The 23841-nt window shown below is 40.6% G+C and overlaps 1 protein-coding gene across 4 annotated transcripts in view; it reads left to right on the plus strand.

The window, feature by feature from the left end:
• The window catches only part of NTM (neurotrimin), a 380999-nt gene that overhangs the window by 334886 nt on the left and 22272 nt on the right, over positions 1–23841 (plus strand). For all 4 annotated transcript variants that reach the window (XM_070765650.1, XM_070765651.1, XM_070765648.1 and 1 more), the window contains 3 exons: positions 12201–12335; positions 14912–15032; positions 23457–23608. In XM_070765650.1, the coding sequence (XP_070621751.1) occupies positions 12201–12335; positions 14912–15032; positions 23457–23608 (408 nt within the window). The remainder of the gene's footprint in view (positions 1–12200; positions 12336–14911; positions 15033–23456; positions 23609–23841) is intronic.

Genomic DNA, 23841 nt, shown 5'->3' on the forward strand with positions numbered 1-23841 from the left:
ATGAACCTTTTTTGGCTTGGGTGCAAAAAGGGTATGTGCGGGCACAATAGTGTGCCCGCATGTGTCCACACCCATAATGCAGTGCCCTCCCCCCAGAGGTGGGCTACTTCCAGAACGGCTAATTTACTATCTATCTATCTATCTATCTATCTATCTATCTATCTATCTATCTATCTATCTATCTATCTATCTATCTTTCTTTCTATCTATCTATCTATCTATCTATCTATCTATCATCTATCTATCATCTATCTATCATCTATCTAACTTCTATCTATCTATCTATCATCTATCTATCATCTATCTATCATCTATCTATCTATCTATCTATCTATCTATCTATCATCTATCTATCTTCTATCTCTCATCTATCTATCTATCTATCTATCTATCTATCTATCTATCTATCTATCATCTATCTATCTATCTATCATCTATCTATCATCTATCTATCTATCTATCTATCTATCTATCTCTCATCTATCTATCTATCTATCTATCTATCTATCTATCATCTATCTATCTATCATCTATCTATCATCTATCTATCTATCTATCTCTCATCTATCTATCTATCTATCTATCATCTATCTATCATCTATCTATCTATCTATCATCTATCTATCTATCATCTATCTATCTATCTATCTATCATCTATCTATCATCTATCTATCTATCTATCTATCATCTATCATCTATCTATCTTCCATCTATCTATCTATCTATCTATCTATCTATCTATCTATCTATCTATCTATCTATCATCTATCTATCTTCCATCTATCTATCTATCTATCTATCTATCTATCTATCTATCATCTATCTATCATCTATCTATCTTCTATCTCTCATCTATCTATCTTCCATCTATCTATCTATCTATCTATCTATCTATCATCTATCTATCTATCTATCTATCTATCTATCTCTCATCTATCTATCTTCTATCTCTCATCTATTTATCTTCTATCTATCTATCTATCTATCTATCTATCTATCTATCTTCTATGTCTCATCTATCTATCTTCTATCTATCTATCTATTTATCTATCTATCTATCATCTATCTATCTTCTATCTATCATCTATCTATCTTCTATCTATCATCTATCTATCTATCTATCTATCTATCTATCTATCTATCATCTATATCTCATCTATCTATCTTCTATCTATCTATCTATCTAATCTATCATCTATCTATCTATCTAATCTATCTATCTATCTATCTATCTATCAATCAATCAATCAATCAATCATCTATCTATCTATCCCCGCATGCACCAAAATGCGCTGAAATGCAGCCACACACAGTGGTGCAGTGATTAGAGTGCAGTACTACAAGCTACTTCTGCTGATCACCAGCTGCCAACAGTTTGGCAGATCGAATCTCAGTAGGCTCAAGGTTGACTCAGCCTTCCATCCTTCCAAGGTGGGTAAAATGAGGACCCAGATTGTTGGGGGCAAGAGGCTGATTCAGTCCTGTGTGTGATTTTGCTGGAGGGACACACACCCTTTTTGGCACGTGAACCAAAAAAGGTTCGCCATCACTGACCTGCAAAGACCTTTCCAGCTCTGTATGGGTTTATCATGCAGTTTCCCCCCCTTTATTTATTTGAGTTCAAAACTGGAAAGCTGGTTACTGTTGTTAGCCGCCCCGAGTCTGCAGAGAGGGGTGTCATATAAATCCGATAGATAGATAGATAGATAGATAGATAGATAGATAGATAGATAGATAGATAGATGATAGATAGATGATAGATAGATAGATGATAGATAGATTAGATAGATAGATAGATAGATAGATAGATAGATGATAGATAGATTAGATAGATAGATAGATAGATAGATAGATAGATAGATAGATAGATAGATAGATAGATAGAGATTAGAGAGAGAGAGAGAGATTACAGAGAGAGAGAGAGAGAGAGAGAGGCAAATGTCCCGAACAGGGAACACATTTCTTGTGACACTACTTTGCATAATATGTTCTGAGTTCCTGTCCACCCCCAAATAAATTTCAGCACTCACTGGAGTAACCCCAGAGGTTCTACCTTTATAGGGTCCCCTTGAGAATTGGTGCTGAATTTATCTCTGGGTGGAGTAGTGATTCCTGACTTAAGTGGGCCCATTCATCTGTTTCATTATTTCCTTCCCCACCCCCTGAAAGAACAGACTGAGAAGTTAATTGAGGAACTAATTCTGAAAGAATTATCCAAGAAGTAGAGTGTGTTTCTCCCACAAAGCTTCTTAATCTTTGTGTGTGTGTGTGTGTTTGTGTGTAAAAGCTAGAGGACAATTCACATTGGAGGATGCTTGGGGATTTACAGTACTTTGTATAACTCCGAATCACCATTTTTATTTTATTTTTTTAATGATAGCTATATAATGGATAAGTTTTAAGAAAGGATAGCTTTCTATTGCCGGCCTTGAGAAAGAGAGATGAAAGCCTGCTGGTTATAAACATGTCCTATAAATTAGCCCCATTGTGTTATTTTGAAATGAAGATTTTAGTGCAGCAAAATGCGTGTTAAAAGGAACCTCATTATTTAACCAACAATTATTTAAATTTAATGGCATGGCAAAAAGAGAGGCTTCTTTTTGCAGTGTAGAATAGAGCAAAGAATTAAAAAAAAAAAGAATCAATTGTGAAAAGACCAGAAAGTCCATCACCATTCTTTCTTTAAGGGGCCTAGTGGGTACACCATAAAAAGATTTTGGAGCACCGGAATTTCTGTTACACCCAGTGATGGGCAGCTACAGGTATGGTCAGCTACGCAGAACCAGTAGAAAAAATTTGGTCAGGAACGGACCAATATTTTTTTTCCTTTTCCCCCCTTCTGAGTATGTTTTTCCTATTGCAGTAAATGAGGTTGAATGTGTATAATTTTAAAAGAGTTGTGCATGTGTGTATGTGTGTGTGTGTACATACATATACAATTTATATAGCAGATAATGTATATTTTTGTGTGCCTATGTGTAATATGTATGTACAGATATGGCATATATACATAGAATTAAAGAGTATATTTTGGATGTTCAGTAATAGCAAATAGATAGGGAAATTATATGTCTTTGAGGCGAGGAGAAACCCTAACCCTAACCCAAACGCTTGACATGAGTGACATCAAGTTGGCCATCTTTAATCCAGTCACATGACCTTTAAGCCATCCCTCGGTCACATGATCATCAAGCCACTCCCACCTGGTCACATGGCCAGCAAGCCACAACCCACAAAATAAACCACGCCTATAGTGTGGTAGTAAAAAATTTTGCAGCCCTTCTCTGGTTACACCTTAAGGCATTGTCTTTTGGGACATTTGTAGTAGGATAGTTTTAACCTTCTGTTATTACTCGCTCAGTTACACACCTCCCTGTGTGTGTATGTCTTTGTGTCGTGGGAGATATGTAAAGGTTCTCTCTGCCATTGTCATCCAATGGCACAAAACAGCTGTCCAGAGCTAATTTATTTCCTAATGCTGCAGCAATGTTAATTCATAATTTACACTGGTAATTCGAGCTATTATTAATTTCAGATGGTGTAGGGCAAGCCTAATTAAAATATGACACCATTTGCCAGACATATGTACCAAGAACCACCATTTAAAATTAATGGGAATATTAAGTGTGACACTGGTCTCGGACATTCTTTGCTCAGTAATTACATCATTATGGCTGCAAATATTTGATAAAAGAAGATGGAGTGGTCTAAAAGAAATAAATAAGACAAGGCTACCCATCTTCCTCTTTCTTTTTTACTCACTTCTTAAGTTTTTTAAAGGAATCCCCCCTTCTCTCCTTCTTTCCTCCCTTTCTTACTCCCCCTTGTAAGTTTTCTTGATTCCCTATTTGATTTTGTTCTCTTTTTGATGTCAAAAGATCAAGGCTGTTTTGAATAAGTGAACAAAGCTGCCTTGCGCAGAGCCTGTGATTTTCCTACTTCTTTTTTTACCCCTCGCTATACGCACAGCTTCGTTCACCAAAACAGACACAAGTTACAACTGTGATTATTAAAAGATGAGCTCTATACGGCCTTTGATATGTAGCAAATCAGCAGAAAGGTTGGTCTGCGGAGACCTCCGGCAATTTTCAAGCGGTCTGCGCGAACACAGTGCGTGGATGTGTGCATTTGGGAAGGCTTGCTGGAACGGTTGTACTAGATTAAAAAATATATGTATTTGGATTCTGATGTGTTTTTAGCTCTCTGTGCCAGACCTGGGCCTTTTAGAAACATAGAAACATAGAAGATTGACGGTAGAAAAAGACCTCATGGTCCATCTAGGCTGCCCTTATACTATTTCAAGCTAGCGGTACAGAAGTAAAGAATTGCTGAAATCTCTTGCGCGCGTGCCCCGTTCCGAGATTTTGCTTCCAGGACGGGCTGGAACGCAGCTGATTGGCGGCTGTCACTTCCTGGATTACTGGCCTCATTTGTATTTGTATTTATTAGATTTGTATGCCGCCCCTCTCCGTAGACTCGGGCGGGATGACAACAGTGATAAAAACGGTGCATAGAGACAAATCTAATAATTAAAATCTAAAATAGCAATTATACATATAAAAAAATCTAAAAAAAACCCAGTAAATAAAAACATAGAAACTACATAGGCAAGGGGAAGATGTCTCAGTTCCCCCAAGCTTGACGACAAAGATGGGTTTTGAGGAGTTTACGAAAGGCAAGGAGGGTGGGGGCAGTCCTAATCTCCGGGGGGAGCTGATTCCAGAGGGTTGGGGCCACCACAGAGAAGGCTCTCCCCCTGGGACCCGCCAGACGGCATTGTTTAGTCGACGGGACCCGGAGAAGACCAACTCTGTGGGACCTAACCGGTCGCTGGGATTCGTGCAGCAGAAGGCGGTCTCGTAGATATTCCGGTCCTCATCTCGGCTTTTCTTTTTCCCCTGCTGCTGCTGCTACTACTACATCTCCGCTTCTTGCAGAAGGTGTGGGTGGAAGCGGCGCTGGCAGCATTTATGCTTCTAGCAGCACCCCTTCACCTAGCTACCCAGCTTGAGGCGGGGGGGGGGGGGGGGCGACCCAGGGAAGAAAGCGCAGGAAACACGAAGCAAATTGTCACCCCAGCGAGCGACACTGGTAAGGTTGTAAGTCGAGGATTTAACAGTTTCCTTAAACAATGATGATCGTTCAAGCCACTCTCACCTGGTCGCATGGCTGGCAAGCCCCTCCTACACAGTCACATGACTATTAAGCCACACCCACAAAATAAGCCACACCCACAGTGTGGCAGTAAAAAAATTGGGCTGCCCATTTATTTATTTATTTATTAATCAGATTTGTATGCCGCCCCTCTCTGCAGACTCGGGGTGGCTAACAGCAATAATAATACAATGTAAACAAATCTAATATTTAAGTTAATTTAACCCTGCTGTTCTGTTCGGGTCGTATGCGACCCGAAGCCAAGTTTGAGTCCCTGTAAAAAATTTTCCCTGCATATCTGAAACTTGAAATTTCATGCTGGTTCATCATTTCAGGGGTTCTCTCTATGATAATTTTTTTGGGGGGGTGGGGGGCTTAGTTTTTGCTGGGCAAAAAAAGTTACAAATCTTATGTTCCTGGGTCACCCTGACCCGGACCGAAAACTCTTCATTTGCAGTGCTTATGTTTGGTCTTTTTGAAAGCTTTTTTCACTTGGAAAGTAGTCTGAACATTTCTGCACACAATGATATGAAAATTGAAATGAAAAAAGTAAATCTTATTGGTTTATTTTGCGGATATAATGCATGCCCCCCCTGTTTTTGTGAAAAAATTTTCAATTTATGGATAGTTTTGCTTGCAAAATGCATTCTATTTTACTGAAGTTGGTGTGGGATTGGTAGCTTGAACATTTCTGAATATAAGAAAAATATAAAGGAACTGAACAAAATGGTTCTTATTGGTTTATTTTTGCCACAAAAGGGCCACCCCCCCTCGGCCTTGCTGTGTGCCATTATTGTCACTGTTTATACATATTTGTCTAGAAATATTTGGAATATCCTTTTGAAAATCAACCACATTGTAGCCAGAGAACTAATTTTATGAAACAAATCCATTTTACTAAAAAAAAGTATGTAAGTTTGAAATTAACAGCATAATTTTTATATAAATTGAAATAATTGAGGCATACTTTATGTGCAAAATAAACCAATATGCATCAATTTTTCCAGTTCAATTTTCATATCATTATGTTCAGAAATGTTCAAGCTACCAATCCCACACCAACTTTAGTAAAATAGAATGTATTTTGCTAGCAAAACTATCCATAAAGTGAAGACTATTTAAAAAAAACGGGGGGGCGTGCATTTCATCAACAAAATAAACCAATATGCATCAATTTTTCCAGTTCAATTTTCATATCATTATGTTCAGAAATGTTCAAGCTACCAATCCCATACCAACTTTAGTAAAATAGAATGCATTTTGCAAGCAAAACTATCCATAAATTGAAAGAAATTTCACAAAAACAGGGGGGGCGTGCATTATATCCGCAAAATAAACCAATAAGATTTACTTTTTTCATTTCAATTTTCATATCATTGTGTGCAGAAATGTTCAGACTACTTTCCAAGTGAAAAAAGCTTTCAAAAAGACCAAACATAAGCACTGCAAATGAAGAGTTTTCGGTCCGGGTCAGGGTGACCCGGGAACATAAGATTTGTTACTTTTCTTAAACAGAACAGGAGGGTTAAAACCCCAATTTAAGAAACCAATCATACATACTGACATACCATGCATAAATTTTATAAGCCTAGGGGGAAGGGAAAGTCTCAATTCCCCCATGCCTGATGACAGAGGTGGGTTTTAAGGAGCTTACGAAAGGCAAGGAGGGTGGGGGCAACTCTGATATCTGGGGTGGAGTTGGTTCCAAAGGGTCGGGGCCGCCACAGAGAAGGCTCTTCCCCTGGGTATCGCCAAATGACATTGTTTAGTTGACGGGACCCAGAGAAGGCCAACTCTGTGAGACCTAACTGGTCGCTGGGATTCGTGGGCAGAAAGAAAAATACTCTGCAGATACATGCAGAACAGAAGCTACCTTTCGCTACCGGCACACCGTTTCCAACCGTACCGTTACCAACCCACAACTGATGCCGTCAGGGCTGAAGAAGAAGCTTCTTGGATGGAAGTAGGGGGGTAGTGAAAATGGAGCTCCACCCCAGAGCACCCAATTTGCACTGGAAGATGTTGAAAGAAAATGCAGGGAATCCTGCATAAGCCACACGCACAATGTGGTAGTAAAAAAATTGTTAGCCCTTCACTGATGGGAAGTGAAATGTTTTCAAAGAAAAGCAAGGAAGTCCAGTTGCCTCCTGAAAAAAGCACCTTTGGGACAACCATGTCCTGGATGATTGAAGGCTGCATTAACAGAGGGATAGAATCAAGGTTAATATACATATGTTATAAGGCCTTGGTAAGGCCACGCTTGGAAGACGGCATCCAGTCTTGGTCGCCACGATGCTAGAAGGATGTTGAGACTCTAGAAAGAGGGCAGAGAACAGCAACAAAGATGATTAGGGCACCGGAGGCTAAAACATATGGAGAACGGTTGCAGGAACTGGACATGGCTAGTTTAATGAAAAGAAGGACCAGGGGAGACATGATAGCAGTCTTCCAATATCTCAGGGGTTGCCACAAAGAAGAGGGAGTCAACCTATTCTCCAAAGCACCTGAGGGTAGAACCAGAAGCAATGGGTTGAAACTAAACAAGGAGAGAAGTAACTTAGAACTAAGGAGAAATTTCCTGACAGCCAGAACAGTTGATCAGTGGAACAGCTTGCCCCCAGAAGTTGTGAATGCTCCAACACTGGAAGTTTTTAAGCAGATGTCGGATAACCATCTGTCTGAAGTAGTGTAGGGTTTCCTGCCCAAGCAGGGGGTTGGACTAGAAGACCTCCAAGATCCCTTCCAACTTTATTAGTTGTTGTTGTTATTAATTATTATTGAGAATCTCCACAGACTTACTGGTATGTGATCCTGACCAAAAAAGGGCTAATGCTTTCAAGAATTAGAGAGACTTTGGATCTCTCACATTTCTCCAACCAGACGTTGGGCAGAGAATCACGGACTTCCAGTCTTTGCATGAGAAAACTTGTTTCCTAGGTGAATACTTGGCAGAAGTCTCCCAGATACAATTCGATTGAATGGCAAACTAGAATTGAGACAAAAAAGAAATGATTGCTCATTTCTTTTGCTTGTAGGAGTGTGCGAGTTCTAAGGGATGCTTTGTTCTTCCTGCCCTTCCCACGAATTAATGGACCTCCGTTCAGGGGTTTTTGGTGGCCTTGAAGTCCAATAGTTGCTGTGTTTGCTTATATCTCAGCCAACCTGAATCTGAGAGATGCAGCCATTTAGCTTAGTTGAACAGAAAGGAGCAGAACAGAACAACAAAGTGGGAAGGAACCTTGTAGGTTCTTGAAAGCTTAGAACTGCGGCGCCTAAAACACGATTTAAGTATTTTATTTATTTATTTATTATTTGGATTTGTATGCCGCCCCTCTCTGAAGACTCGGGGCGGCTCACAACAAGTGAAAAAACAATCCAATACATAATCCAATTAATTAAAATATTAAAAGTTTTTAAAAACCCCAATACTAACATACACACACACAAGCATACCATGCATAAATTCAGCGGGCCCAGGGGGAGATGTTCAGTTTCCCCATGCCTGACGGCAAAGGTGGGTTTTGAGAAGTTTACGGAAGGCAGGAAGAGTAGGGGCAGTTCTGATCTCCGGGGGGAGTTGGTTCCAGAGAGTCGGTGCCGCCACAGAGAAGGCTCTCCCCCTGGGGCCCGCCAACCGACATTGTTTAGTTGACGGGACCCGGAGGAGGCCACAGGATCATATGCTGCAACGTCCTTCCAGTCAACGACTACTTCAGCTTCAACCGCAACAACACAGGAGCACACAACAGATTCAAACTTAATATTAACCGCTCCAAACTTGACTGTAAAAAATATGACTTTAACAATCGAGTTGTCGAAGCATGGAACTCATTACCGGACTCAATAGTGTCAACTCCCAACCCCCAACACTTCTCCCTTAGACTATCCACGATTGACCTCTCCAGGTTCCTAAGAGGCCAGTAAGGGGCGTACATAAGTGCACTGATGTGCCTATCGTCCCCTGTCCAATTGTCTTTCCTTATCTCATATGTCATATATATTCCCTCATCTATTTCTATATATATATATATATTATATATATATATATATATCATATATATTCTCTCCTTATCTCTTATATCATATATATTCTCTCCCTCCCATCTACTTCTTTTTACTTTCTATAGTTATATATATTACTTAATGTCTATTCTCTTCCATATGTATTGTATATTGGACAAAGAATAAATAAATAAATAAATAAATCTAGTCCAACCCCCTGCCCTTGGAAGGTCCCTTCCGACTTTATTGTTCCGTTCTGTTCCATCCTGTTCCGTCCTGTTCCGGTCTATGGGATGGGAGTCCAGTATCTTCTTGAAAACTTGCAGGGATTCAACCTAGAAACAAGGAGAAATTTTCTGACAGTGAGAACCATCAACCAGTAGAACAGAAATTGCTTTTAGAAGTTGTGAGAGCTTCATCACTGGATGTTTTCAAGAAGGGATTGGAGTGCCATTTGTCAGAAATTGTGGTTTCCTGCTTGGACAGGGGGTTGGAGTAGATTCCTTCCAACTATGTCTGTCTGTCTGTCTGTCATCTACATGTGGATTACTTGTACAAAATGAGCTGGTTTGGTTCATTTGTTGAGAACCAAGCTCTAGGGTCAATGGACAATGATAACTATATAAAATATAGTTAGGAAGAAATAAAAATTATTATTATTATTATTATTATTATTATTATTATTATTATTATTATTAATTGGATTTGTATGCCGCCCCTCTCCGCAGACTCGGATAATACCCATTAAAACAGCAAAGTAACAAGCCAGAATTGGATTTACAGATAGTTTCTCACTAAGTTTTCTGGGACTGTAGGAATTATTGGGTGGGTGAATAATTCGAAATAATTCTAAAAGTCAAAATAGGCTATGCATATACAGTATGATCTTAAGAGACCTTCTCATAAAGTTCTGCAATTCATTTATCCCATTCCCTGGTTCTGTGTTGACCAGTTCAAGGGTTTCTTCCAAGAGCTTTTCAAGATGATAGTGAAGCATTGGATACATAATGCAAAACCTGGAATGATTTGATTGATTGATTGATTGATTTATATTTTTATGTATGTATGTATGTATGTATGTATGTATGTATGTATGTATGTATGTAAGTATGTATGTATTTATGTATGTATGTATGTATGTATTGATTGATTGATTGATTTATATTTTTATGTATGTATGTATGTATGTATTTATGTATGTATGTATGTATGTATTGATTGATTGATTGATTGATTGGATTTGTATGCCGCCCCTCTCCAGAGACTTGGGGCGGCTAACAGCAATAATAAAACAGCATATAATAATAATCCAATACTAAAAACAGTTAAAAACCCATTACTATAAAAACCAAACATAACATACGGACATACCATGCATAAAATTGTAACGGCCTAGGGGGAAAGAGTATCTCAGTTCCCCCATGCCTGGCGGCAGAGGTGGGTTTTAAGAAGCTTACGAAAGGCAAGGAGGGTGGGGGCAATTCTAATCTCTGGGGGGAGTTGATTCCAGAGGGCCAGGGCCGCCACAGAGGAGGCTCTTCCCCTGGGTCCCACCAAGCGACATTGTTTAGTTGACGGGACCCGGAGAAGACCCACTCTGTGGGACCTAACTGGTCGCTGGGATTTGTGCAGCAGAAGGCGGTCCCGGAGATAATCTGGTCCGGTGCCATGAAGGGCTTTATAGGTCATAACCAACACTTTGAATTGTAAACGGAAACTGATCGGCAACCAATGCAGACTGCGGAGTGTTGGTGTAACATGGGCATATTTGGGGAAGCCCATGATTGCTCTCGCAGCTGCATTCTGCATTAACTATTTCCTGGGGGAAATCCTGGGGGAAATGTATCATTAGAGAAATGTATGGGTTTCCTCTTGTTTATTGTGTGGGTGAATAATTCAAAATAATTCTAAAAATAAAAATAGGCCATGTATTTACAGTAAGATCTTAAGGAGTGAATAAACTGTAATCAACGACCTGCTTGGCCTCCTATGGTGGTTTCTAGTTTTTCTCACCTAGAGATGATTTATCCAGGGTAAAATTACAACCCAAACATAAAGCAGAAACAACTTTATTTTAGAGAAAGGGGGGATTAAAGTCAATGTAAGGCCCCAAAAGGCACATGGAAACAGAAGAAGTCTAATTGTCTATGCAATAATCACTCTAGAAAATATTTCTTTGTTGGATTTACCTCTATTTAAAAAAAACCATGCCCAAAGTATGTTTTGGAGGTGTGTTGTTAATGTATGTTAAGAGATCTTAAGGGAACCCTCTTCATCTTGTTTGAACTTCATAAAACCAGGATTGCTTCTGCTGTAGATGAAGGGAAGAGCATCCACTCAACATCTTCAAAGAAACCAAGAGACTTAGAACCTTTTGCACAAAGGTTTTTGGGGGTACGTTGCCAAGCTGGGCTGCCTCTAAGCTCATTCAGGTGCCCTGGGTCTATTTTCCACCTTAAGAGTCACAATAAATGAAGAGAATGTTTTTTGATAGTAGAATCCAGAAATACCAATAGTGTTGGTGCTACATGAAAGATAATATCTGGCGACAAGTTTATTTTTTCTGTTTCTGTATTTTATCACCTTATTGCATTGCTACATAGTCTAGCTCTGTTATCTTTCTTTCTTTCTTTCTTTCTTTCTTTCTTTCTTTCTTTTTCTTCCTTACTTCTTTCTTTCCTTCCTTCTTTCTTTCCTTCTTTCCTTCATTCCTTTCTTCCCTCCTTCCATCCCTTCCTTTGATTACACTTCTTTCTTTCTCTTTCTTTCTTTCCTTCCTTCTTTTTTTCTTTCCTTCCTTCTTTCTTTCCTTCCTTCCTTCCTTTCTTCCCTCCTTCCCTCCCTTCCTTTGATTACATTTCTTTCTTTCTTTCTCTCTCTCTCTTTCTCTCTCGCTCTCTTTCTTCTTCCCTCCTCCCTTCCTCCTTCTCAACTTCTTTCTTTTTTCCTTCCTTCCCTCCCTCCTTCCTTCCTTTCTTTCTCCTCCCTTCCTTCATCTTTTCTTTCTTTCCTTCTTTCCTTTTTCCTATTTGGCCCTCTCCAGCTTCAGGATTCATGAGTGAAGATGAATACTTGGAGATCACGAGCATCACCCGGGAACAGTCGGGGGAGTACGAGTGCAGTGCCTCTAACGATGTTGCAACTCCTGTTGTGCGGAGAGTAAAAGTCACCGTAAACTGTGCGTAATATTGCATTTTTCTTTACCCTGCAGCTCAGAGGAAGGAGGATTCGCTCCTCTTTGGGGGTGAATGTTCTATTTAATCTTCAAGGGATTGGCAAAGACAGTCAGAAGCTTTACCTTAAACCCAACATGTTACAAATTCAGTCTAACCAAGAATGGGAACTGGATATTTTATCAGATTTAATCTAGTACTTTCTTCATTCAAATTATGTGGTCCAACCTGCCTTCTTAATCCATATTTGTCCCAGTTTAGACAGCTACTAAAAGGAAAGAAAACAGAACTGCTACAAACTGAAGCATGTCTTCTTTTTTCCTCTGTAAATTTTATTTTTATTCCAAAAGTTAAAAAGCAAACATAGAAAATAAACTTTACAAAAACGCAACAAAATTAGGCACAAAAAGGCAAACAAACCTACATTGTCCCACCTAGTTGAATTACTGGCCAATATACTGTATTGCAACAATGATAACTTCTTCCCTTTGTCATATAGAATAGATGCCTTAAAATAAAATACTTCACAAACTGAAGCATGTATTCTAAGGCAGGTGTGCTTTCTCAGACTCGACAGTCCACCCGGTGTGGGGATTGCAATTCTCAATATGTCTTGTTTGCCTTATTTTTGTTGTGAGCGCTCCTTGTCCACTTCTGGTAATGTCAGATTCTGAGGAGGGTGAGCCAGGCCCCTCTGGATACCCTGGGCCAGTGGGGTTGCCAGCTGATGCAGAGGCGGACAATGAGGGAGAAATTGACCTAGAGGAACCTGAGGAACCACCAAAGGGGGCTGATATACCAGTAGGGGAGTGGTCCCAGTCAGAGGATGACGAAGACATTAGAGTGGACAACCCACGCTTAGATGAGAGATACAGGAGGTTACTGAGAAGACAACAAAACTTGTATGATAAAAAGAAATAAGCTTGAAGGTTTACCTCTTGGGGAAAGTATAAAAGCAAAGTATTTTGGGAAATTCGGGGCAGCATTTCAACATTGCTTCATAGACGCTGTATTAGTGTTGGGATGCTCGAAAATGTTCCCCCCAAAACCTGATTTCTACCTTGCTAAAAACTCCTTGCCAGATGCTGCATGGCTGTTAGACACTTGGTGAGGGTTTTGTTGTCTTCTCGGTAACCTCTTGTATCTAGCATCTAAGAGTGGGTCATGTCTTCTTCATCCTCCAACTGGGACCACTCCTCCATTGTTATATCAGTCCCCTCTAGTGGTTCCTTGGGTTCACTCAGGTCTATTTCTCCCTTACTCTCACTCTCCACATCAGCTGGCCACCTCACTGGCCCAGGGTATCCGGAGGGGCCTGGTTCATCCTCCTGAGAATCTATCATTACCAGAGTTAGACAAGGAGTGCTCACAACACCTTTGTATGCATGGATACAGATGTACACTCAAGTATTCCATTCATGCAGGCAAACCTATTTTCATTTAGAGGTTACCATGAAAAGATGTGTTGTACAGCGGTGGCTTCCTCTTACCTTTCCCACTGGTTCGCATTGCAATGTTGTTGGCACAAGCTTTTGCTCTGCTCACACATGTTCACACATCCCTTTGTGCAAATTTCACTTCTGTACATGCTTGGTAGCAGGATTCAGCATGAAACACAGCTGAGAATCTGATCAGCTGTGCTTCGGGAAAAGAAATAAAAGTTAGTATTAACACGGGGGTGGGCAGGATGGCTCTTCTTCAAACAACAGAAGAGGAGAAGCCATCAGAACATTTCAAAATTAGCCAAAAGTTCCCCCCAAAAAAGTGGTGGCATCCATGGAGCAGCAGCGATCAAACTGGATCCATGATACCATTGTTGTGTTACCAATGGGTCACTAATATTTCAGGCGATCTGGTCCAAATTAGGAAGAATCCACCCCTGGTGTTGTCACTCCAGCAAACCTAGAAAACAGGTAAATCAGGGAATTATCAGGGAAATTGGCGGTTCAGGAAATATCGGAATTATCAGGGAATTCGTGAGAAAAACAGAATAAATCAGGGGGAAAAAACCAAACTGTATTAAATTGTTTAAAAGTCAGGGGAAAATCATGTAAAAAACCCTGATTGTGCTGCCTGGCAGAGTCAAGCAAAAATGAGCACAACTGTAGCAACAACTTGCTTCCTCAGCTACCGATATTTCTCCATGGCTTAGCCGTTTGGTATGACGTCATCTACGACCGTGCCTTAACTAGATTGCAAGTTACAGGGAAATGTCAAGGAAATATCAGGGAATTTCAAATGCTCTCCCCCTGGACATTCTGCACTCTGAAAGCGACAGATGCCCGTGGCCAAAAATCATGAATTGTTCCATGCCTGTGAGATTGTGAATTATCTGCAGTATATTGTTGAATATATCACCACAACTGGAAGTTATTTCTTTCAGATTGGCTATAAAGCCATCTTATCAGGTTCTGGCCCATTACTTTCCTACACCAGATGTTTTCTAAGAGGACTTAAAAATGAAACCCAAATGGCTTGTTGTGAAGCACCCATCACGGAAGGAAAGTGTTTGAACCAATGTTTAAAAAAAATAATTAAAAAATGTATTCCCCAGATACTTAACTTGTTCCTTTCTCTGCAGACCCACCGTATATCTCAGACACTAAGAATACTGGCGTACCAGTGGGCCAGAAGGGCATTCTTCAGTGTGAGGCCTCTGCGGTTCCATCAGCGGAATTCCAGTGGTATAAAGATGACAAACGGTACATGAGTTACTCAAGTGTGTGTGTGTGTGTCTTGAGGGGTTGTGTTGTCACAGTTGCCAAAACAGTTGCCGAAACCTATGCCTTAGAAATCTTGTATTTCTGCTACCGTGTAAACAGAGGAAATTGAAGGAAAAGGATAGTATGTGTGTATGTGTGACATACATGACTTGAGGCATCTGTAATATGGTAAATGATTTAGCTTTACTAGATAAATGGTCAAAGCAATGGAAACTGCAGTTTAATGTTTCCAAATGTAAAATAATGCACTTGGGGAAAAGGAATCCTCAATCTGAGTATTGCATTGGCAGTTCTGTGTTAGCAAAAACTTCAGAAGCGAAGGATTTAGGGGTAGTGATTTCTGACAGTCTCAAAATGGGTGAACTGTGCGGTCGGGCGGTAGGAAAAGCAAGTAGGATGCTTGGCTGCATAGCTAGAGGTATAACAAGCAGGAAGAGGGAGATTGTGATCCCCTTATATAGAGTGCTGGTGAGACCCCATTTGGAATACTGTGTTCAGTTCTGGAGACCTCACCTACAAAAAGATATTGACAAAATTGAACGGGTCCAAAGACGGGCTACAAGAATGGTGGAAGGTCTTAAGCCTAAAACGTATCAGGAAAGACTTCATCAACTCAATCTGTATAGTCTGGAGGACAGAAGTAAAAGGGGGGACATGATCGAAACATTTAAATATGTTAAAGGGTTAAATAGGGTTCAGGAGGGAAGTGTTTTTAATAGGAAAGTGAACCCAAGAACAAAGGGACACAATCTGAAGTTAGTTGGGGGAAAGATCTAAAGCAATGTGAGAAAATATTATTTCACTGATAGAGTAGTAGATGCTTGGAAGAAACTTCCAGCAGACGTGGTTGGTAAATCCACAGTAACTGAATTTAAACATGCCTGGGATAAACATATATCCATCCTAAGATAAAATACAGGAAATAGTATAAGGGCAGACTAGATGGACCATGAGGTCTTTTTCTGCCACCAGTCTTCTATGTTTCTATGTCCATTGTGCAGGGTTTGTCAGCTGGAAAGCCAGCAGCCCAGGTTCGAGACCTGAGTGTCACACGATGGGTTGAGCTCCCGTTCTCGCCTCATCTCCTGCCAACCGAGCAGTTTGAAAGCGTGCAGATGTGATTAGATAAATACCATATTTTTTGAAGTATAAGATGCATCTTTCGCCCCTTAAAATAGGGTGGAAATGTCGGTGCATTTTGTACACCGAATACAGCCATTTTTGGCCACCCAAAAGCCTGTCCCCGCATCCCATTTTTTCCAAAAAAATTGCTCCTACTGCTGCTACCAGTGCATTGTGCCCGCAGCTTTGGGTGTTCAATGCGCACGCATGTGTTTCCCAATGAGCTTTTGCTTCTGCGCATATGCAGGAAGCCAAATTTTGTGAGAGGATGCACATGAGATTTCAGCAAACATACCATGCATAAATTGTAGAGGCCTAGGGGGAAAGAATATCTCAGTTCCCCCATGCCTGACCGCAGAGGTGGGTTTTAAGGAGCTTACGAAAGGCAAGGAGGGTGGGGGCAATTCTAATCTCTGGGGGGAGTTGGTTCCAGAGGGCCGGGGCCACCACAGAGAAGACTCTTCCCCTGGGTCCCTCCAAACGACATTGTAATAAGAATAAGAATAAGAATAAAAGAACTTGTGCCCGAACTACCATTTACCAGTGGCAAAGAACTGGTTTGATCATAAGCCCGAAAAAGTGGTTGAAAATGAGCAAGCAAAACTACTGTGGGACTTCCGACTTCAGACTGACCGAATTCTGAAGCATAACACACCAGACATTGTGATCGTGGAGAAAAAGAAAGTACGGATCATCAACATCGCAATCCCAGGAGACAGCAGAATTGAGGAGCAGCAGCTAGAGAAATTAGTGAAATACGAAGATCTAAAAATCGAGCTGCAACGACTCTGGCATAAGCCCGTGAAAGTGGTCCCAGTGGTACTTGGCACGCTGGGCGCAGTACCAAAGGATCTCAGCGGATATTTGAAAACCATCGGAATTGACAAAGTCTCCATCTGTCAATTGCAAAAGGCCGCTTTACTGGGATCGGCAAACATAATTCGCCGCTACATCACGCAGTCCTAGGTGCTTGGGAAGCGCCCGACTGGTGATGGAATACGAAATCCAGCATAGTGATCTCGTTTGCTGTGTTGCACTGACATAATAATAATAATAATAATATTATTATTAATAATAATGATGATGATGATATTATTATTATTATTAATTAGATTTGTATGCCGCCCCTTTCCGTAGACTCAGAAAGGTATCATTAATGATAATGATAATTTATTTATTTATTTTATTTATTATTTAGATTTGTATGCCGCCCCTCTCCGCAGACTCGGGGCGGCTCACAGCAAGATACAACACTTCATGACAAATGCAAATAAATGATAATGATGATGATAATAATAATAATAATAATAATAATAATAATAATAATAATAATAACCACCCCCCCATAAATCCTTTTTTTCTTACTTACTTCTTTGGGGCGTCTTATTCACTTATACTCCAAAAATACAGTAGGTAGAAAGGGAACAACCGCTCTGTGGCGTAATGCTGATAACCACATGACCACAGAAATGCCTTCAGACAGCACTCTGAAGAATTGTGTGCAATCGCACAATTGGAAATGGATGTTCAGCCCAACCCTGTCTTATTTGAGGGAGGCTGACAGATTGCGGTGAGCTTCTCCACGAAGCCGGCCAGCAGAGAGGAGTTAGTCCCCTCTTCAGTAAATCTCTTTTCTCCTACACATCCAATGTTTTGTGTTCTGCACTTACCGCTATTTTCATTCATCACCGATCAACCTTGTCCTGCTTCATCCCACCTCCTGTATTCCCTTTGTTTAACTATGGGTTGTTTTGCTCTCTTTGCTAGCAAAATTGAAATTGTGAGCGGCTTGGACTTGGGAGAGATTTTACTTTATTTGTCGCCAATTATACGTTATTCTGCAAAGAAGATGGATGGCGCTGGCATTTGAAAGTGATTCTATCAAATAGGAGGTGGTCCGGTGCTTGTTGCAGAGGTCCTTGGCATAAGAAAAGATGCTTTTTCTCTGTACCTGATCTGCAAATATTTGGAATAATGGCTCTGATTGTTAGGATTCATGCCAGAGATTCTCTGACACAGTCCTTCCAAGATTCAGACGTAGAGACTCTTTATCACAGGTCCCAAGGCAAGAAAAAGGCAGGATGTGATTATTGTGTAGAGTTCTCACCGTGGATTCCTGTAGTTTTTTAGAGCTGATATTCAGAAACTGGGTCATTCTTCATTCTTCTTTGTTATTTCAGCTGAAACAGAAGACCATATTTTTCAGAGTAGGTGATGCACTTTAATTTTTTGGGAAGAAAATAGGGAAAAGAACCTGCTTAACAGATATTCATATGGCTAGCATCCTTAGTCTGGTCAGTTTCAGCATATTATTATTATTATTATTATTATTATTATTATTATTATTATTATTATTATTATTATTTATTGGATTTGTATGCCGCCCCTCCACAGACTCGTGGCAGCTAACAACAGTGGTAGTGGAAGCCGCTTAGATGGTATCGAAAGCCGCTTAGAGGTCAAGAAGCACCAGGACAGAGGACAAGCCCCTGTCCCGGGCCCGCCAGAGATCATCCATCAATGCGACCAAAGCAATTTCCATGCTGTAGCCAGGCCTGAATCCAGACTGCTGAGGACCTAGATAATCGGCTTCTTCCAAGGACCGCTGGAGTTTGAGCACCACCACCTTCTCAACAACCTTCCTCATAAAGGGAAGGTTGGAGACTGGACGGTAGTTATTAAACACGGCTGGGTCCAGGGAAGGCTTCTTGAGGAGGGGGTGCACAAGTGCCTCCTTATAAAGGGCCGGAAAGGACCTCCTCCCCAAGGAGGCATTGACAATCTCCTGGGCCCAGCTCTGTGTCACCTCTCGGCTGGCCGAAACCAACCAAGAGGGAGACGGATCCAGTAAACAGGTCGCAGAACTCACAGCTCCAATGGCCTTGTCCACTTCATCAGGTGTCACCAAGTCAAACATGCAAGGTATCCCCTGGTTAGGGCTTTAAAAAAACTTTATTTGGAGAGAGTAACTATGAAAGAGCTTGCAAGCTGGGAACATCATTAGCACCTGGAAAGAAACATTCAAAGCAAATAGATCAATGGGGAAAACCTTGCAAAGACTTAGGGCTTGGAAAACATTCTTTGCAGAGAGTAACAATGAAAGAGTTTGCAAGCCCATAAGAGCTGGGAACATCATTAGCCCCTGGTTCCTCCCTAGTTCTAAGTTGCTTCTCTCCTTTATTTGTTTCCACCCATTGCTTCTTCTTCTACCCCCCAAGTGCTTTGAAGAATAGCTTGGCTGTCTCTTCTTTGCGGCAACCCCTGAGATATTGGAACTCTGCTATCATGTCTCCCCTGGTCCTTTTTGTGATCTCTAAGGATTTCTCTAAGGATACTGAGAGACGAAGGAAGATCAAGATGGACACATGTATTCCCACCATCTCAGAAGATAAACGTGTGATTCAATATCAACATCATAACTAGATTTAAATCCCGGTGAAAGGGTCCAGCAATGTTCTCCTGAGCTAGTGGACTGATATCCGGGCTACAAAGAGGCAGGCCTTTTTTCTTTTGCAATGAACTCATCTGCTGGAATGAGACTAAACCCCTGGCTAAACCAGTTTGCAATATATATTTTAAGCGAAATGCTCTTCATAAAGGGATTGTGTGAACACGGAAAATTACATCAGTTCTGTCCCCAAGCGAGCAGCTCCAATCTAGTTACAGCGTTCAAATACATTAAATTATAGGTAGCAATACAATTTACAAACAACCGCAGCAGTCTTTTATAACTATTTTATATCGACGCTGAACTTGCGGCCATTCTTCTTTCTATCATGTTATACAGCTCGGCTACTGGAATTCTTGCATAAATAGAAGACAATCTCTCTCGCTCAGGGTTGAATCGTTGGAGTCCTTGGTGCTTTTTCCGAGCTCAGTTGTGCATGGAAGATCTTACCTAGTCAGGCAGCAAAATGTCTTTTTTTAAAAAAAATATTTTTAAAAAAATATTTTTTTAAAAACAAAATAAATTTTATTAATTTTAATAATAACAGATGCACACTAAAAATTTGCACTTGTACTCCTCCAGGTCATTTTAGGGGTAGTGATTTCTGACAGTCTCACAATGGGTGAACAGTGCAGTCAGGCGGTAGGGAAAGCAAGTAGGATGCTTGGCTGCATAGCTAGAGGTATAACAAGCAGGAAGAGGGAGATTATGATCCCGCTATATAGAATGCTGGTGAGACCACATTTGGAATACTGTGTTCAGTTCTGAAGACCTCACCTACAAAAAGATATTGACAAAATTGAACGGGTCCAAAGACGGGCTACAAGAATGGTGGAAGGTCTTAAGCATAAAACGTATCAGGAAAGACTTAATGAACTCAATCTGTATAGTCTGGAGGACAGAAGGAAAAGGGGGGACATGATCGAAACATTTAAATATGTTAAAGGGTTAAATAAGGTCCAGGAGGGAAGTGTTTTTAATAGGAAAGTATACACAAAGAACAAGGGGACACAATCTGAAGATAGTTGGGGGAAAGATCAAGAGCAACATGAGAAAATATTATTTTACTGAAAGAGTAGTAGATCCTTGGAACAAACTTCCAGCAGACGTGGTAGATAAATCCACAGTAACTGAATTTAAACATGCCTGGGATAAACATATATCCATCCTAAGATAAAATACAGAAAATAGTATAAGGGCAGACTCGATGGGCCATGAGGTCTTTTTCTGCCGTCAGACTTCTATGTTTCTATGTTTCTATGTTTCTATGTCATATTGACCCAGACTAAAAAAAGGTTGTTTTCAGCTACTGGAATTGTTTTTTTTTCAATATGACCTGGAGGAGTACAAGTGGACTAATAAATAATAATAATTTTAATAATAATAATAATAATAATAATAATAATAATAATAATAAGCCTGAAAAAGTGGTCAAAAATTAGCAAGCAAAACTACTGTGGGACTTCCGACTTCAGACTGACCGAATTCTGAAGCATAACACACCAGACATCGTGATCGTGAAGAAAAAGAAAGTATGGATCATCGACATCGCAATCCCAGGGGACAGCAGAATTGAGGAGAAGCAGCTAGAGAAATTAGTGAAATACGAAGATCTAAAAATCGAGCTGCAACGACTCTGGCATAAGCCCGTGAAAGTGGTCCCAGTGGTACTTGGCATGCTGGGCGCAGTACCAAAGGATCTCAGCGGACATTTGAAAACCATCGGAATTGACAAAATCTCCATCTGTCAATTGCAAAAGGCTGCTTTACTGGGATCGGCAAACATAATTCGCCGCTACATCACGCAACCCTAGGTGCTTGGGAAGCGCCTGACTGGTGATGAAATACGAAATCCAGCATAGTGATCTCTTTTGCTGTGTTGTACTGACATAATAACAATAATAATAAAAATAATTACTCACATGGCTGTCTCTTCTTTTCAATGATCTCTTTCCTATAGAATAACCGGTCCCTTCCATTTCAGCAATGGTTCTCATGCCATGACCCCTTAATACAGTTCCTCATGTTGTGGTGACCCCCAACCATAAGCCTAGCACCAATTCTCCCAACAGAGCTTTAAGCTGATTAGCAGGAAGGTCAGAGGGACACCCTCACTGTGAACCCCTGATTGGTCGGATTGTAAAAATGTGTTCCAAGGTGCCAGAATAGAAGCTTTAGTTCCTAACACCCTGGGAAATTTGGTTTTTTTTCCCATGGTCTTAGTGAAACAGTCGTTTGATCCCCAAAGGGGTCCCGACTCCCAGATTGAGAACCACTGCATTACGTGATCAGGTGGAGTCATCTAGATACTTTTGATAGTACCTGGCAGAAAAATATTCCCAACATATTTTTCTATCAAGTCTCATTCAATTTCACAAGAGAGCGGAAGATTGAAGGATGAGTAGAGAATGGTGGCTTTGAAGATATTTATGGAGAATGAATCTCAATCTCTCTCCCTCTGTGTGTGTGTGTGTGTGTGTGTGTGTGTGTGAGAGAGAGAGAGAGAGAGAGAGAGAGAGATGTCTTTTATTTTTATAGACTTCTTCCTCCTGAGCTCTACAGCTTATGCGGCTTCCCACACTTCATAGAAATGTGAGAGGGAGAAGTCATAAAGGTGTAGAGTAATTCATTCTGTGGAGCTTTTTTTTTTTCCTGATTAGGAAGTATGGTTACTTAGAAAGCTTTTAGAGAAGTGGAAAGCTGTAATGCTATCCTTTGCCACCTCCAACAAATTTAAAAGTAATGCTAAGAGAAATTGGAAAGATATCTGAAACTATGCTGTGGAAAAAGTGAGAAGCCAGGGAGAAAAGGAAAGTTAAAAATTGCAAGGTTCTTCTTTTGGCTTTCCCCAGCAACTAATCACATTCATTATAGGGTTAATAGTAATTAACATCATTATTTCATTATTTCATTAGTCTATTACTACTCTCTTGTAATTTTGTTACAAGCTATTTGAGGTTTTTCTCAAATGAGAAATTATACACAATTGTAGAAGAAGAAGAGGCTTAGCTGGAAGGCAGGATTAAACGTGCCATCAGTTTAGAGTCATTGTGTTGCCACAAGGGACCAAGTCCAGCCAATTCCATTCAGCGTTATTCTCTAGTGCCAGTTTAGCTTTGACCATTAATCAGCTTGGTTATTGTATTAGAGAGATCAGTAATAAACTCTTCTGTGCTTCAAGCTCAACAAATGCACCTTGTTATTTGTGCCTGACAACAACTGTGCTAATAAATGAAATACAGTAGTACCCTTCTTAAGAATGCCTCTACTTACGAACTTTTCTAGATAAGAACCGTGTGTTCAAGATTTTTTTTTGCCTCTTCTCAAGAACCATTTTCTACTTACAAACCCGAGCCTCCGAAACTGTAACTGGAAAAGGCAAGGAGAAGCCTCCGTGGGGCCTCTCTAGGAATCTCCTGGGAAGAAACAGGGTTGGAAAAGTCAGAGAGAAGCCTCCGTGGGGCCTCTCTGGGAATCTCCTGGGAAGAAACAGGGTTGGAAAAGTCAGGGAGAAGCCTCCGTGGGGCCTCTCTAGGAATCTCCTGGGAAGAAACAGGGTTGGAAAAGTCAGGGAGAAGCCTCCGTGGGGCCTCTCTAGGAATCTCCTGGGAGGAAACAGGACCTCCACCCTCCCTGTGGTTTCCCCAATTGCACGCATTATTTGCTTTTACATTGATTCCTATGGGAAAAATTGATTCTTCTTACAAACCTGGTCACAGCACAAATTAAGTTTGTAAGTAGAGGTACTCCTGTATGTGTGTCTGCAACTCTGAACCGTTGTGGTTTTGCTTGGGTGTGTGTGCTTGCCTAACGTTGTAATTCCTCTGTTTTAGGCTCATCGAAGGACAGAAAGGGTTGAAAGTTGAAAACAAGGCCTTCTTCTCCCGTCTTACTTTCTTCAATGTCTCTGAACAAGACTATGGAAATTATACTTGCGTTGCCTACAACCAACTAGGAAACACGAATGCTAGCATTATTCTCTACGGTAAGTAACAAATCAGTTGATGGATTCAGCGGGCACTGGTATACATAGAACTGTAGAGTAATGTTGGAAGAGGCCATTGAGTCGAATCCCTTCTTTTATGGTAGGAATCCAAATTAAAACATTCATGACAGATGTGTCTCTAGTTGAAGGAAAGTTCACCATCATTCTGTGTAATTGGCTCAATTATCAAATTATAAGGGAAAAGGAAGAATAGGTAAAACAAAGAAGGGCCT

Source organism: Erythrolamprus reginae, chromosome 12, assembly GCF_031021105.1.
Source record: "Erythrolamprus reginae isolate rEryReg1 chromosome 12, rEryReg1.hap1, whole genome shotgun sequence".
Classification (NCBI taxonomy): Eukaryota; Metazoa; Chordata; class Lepidosauria; order Squamata; family Dipsadidae; genus Erythrolamprus; species Erythrolamprus reginae.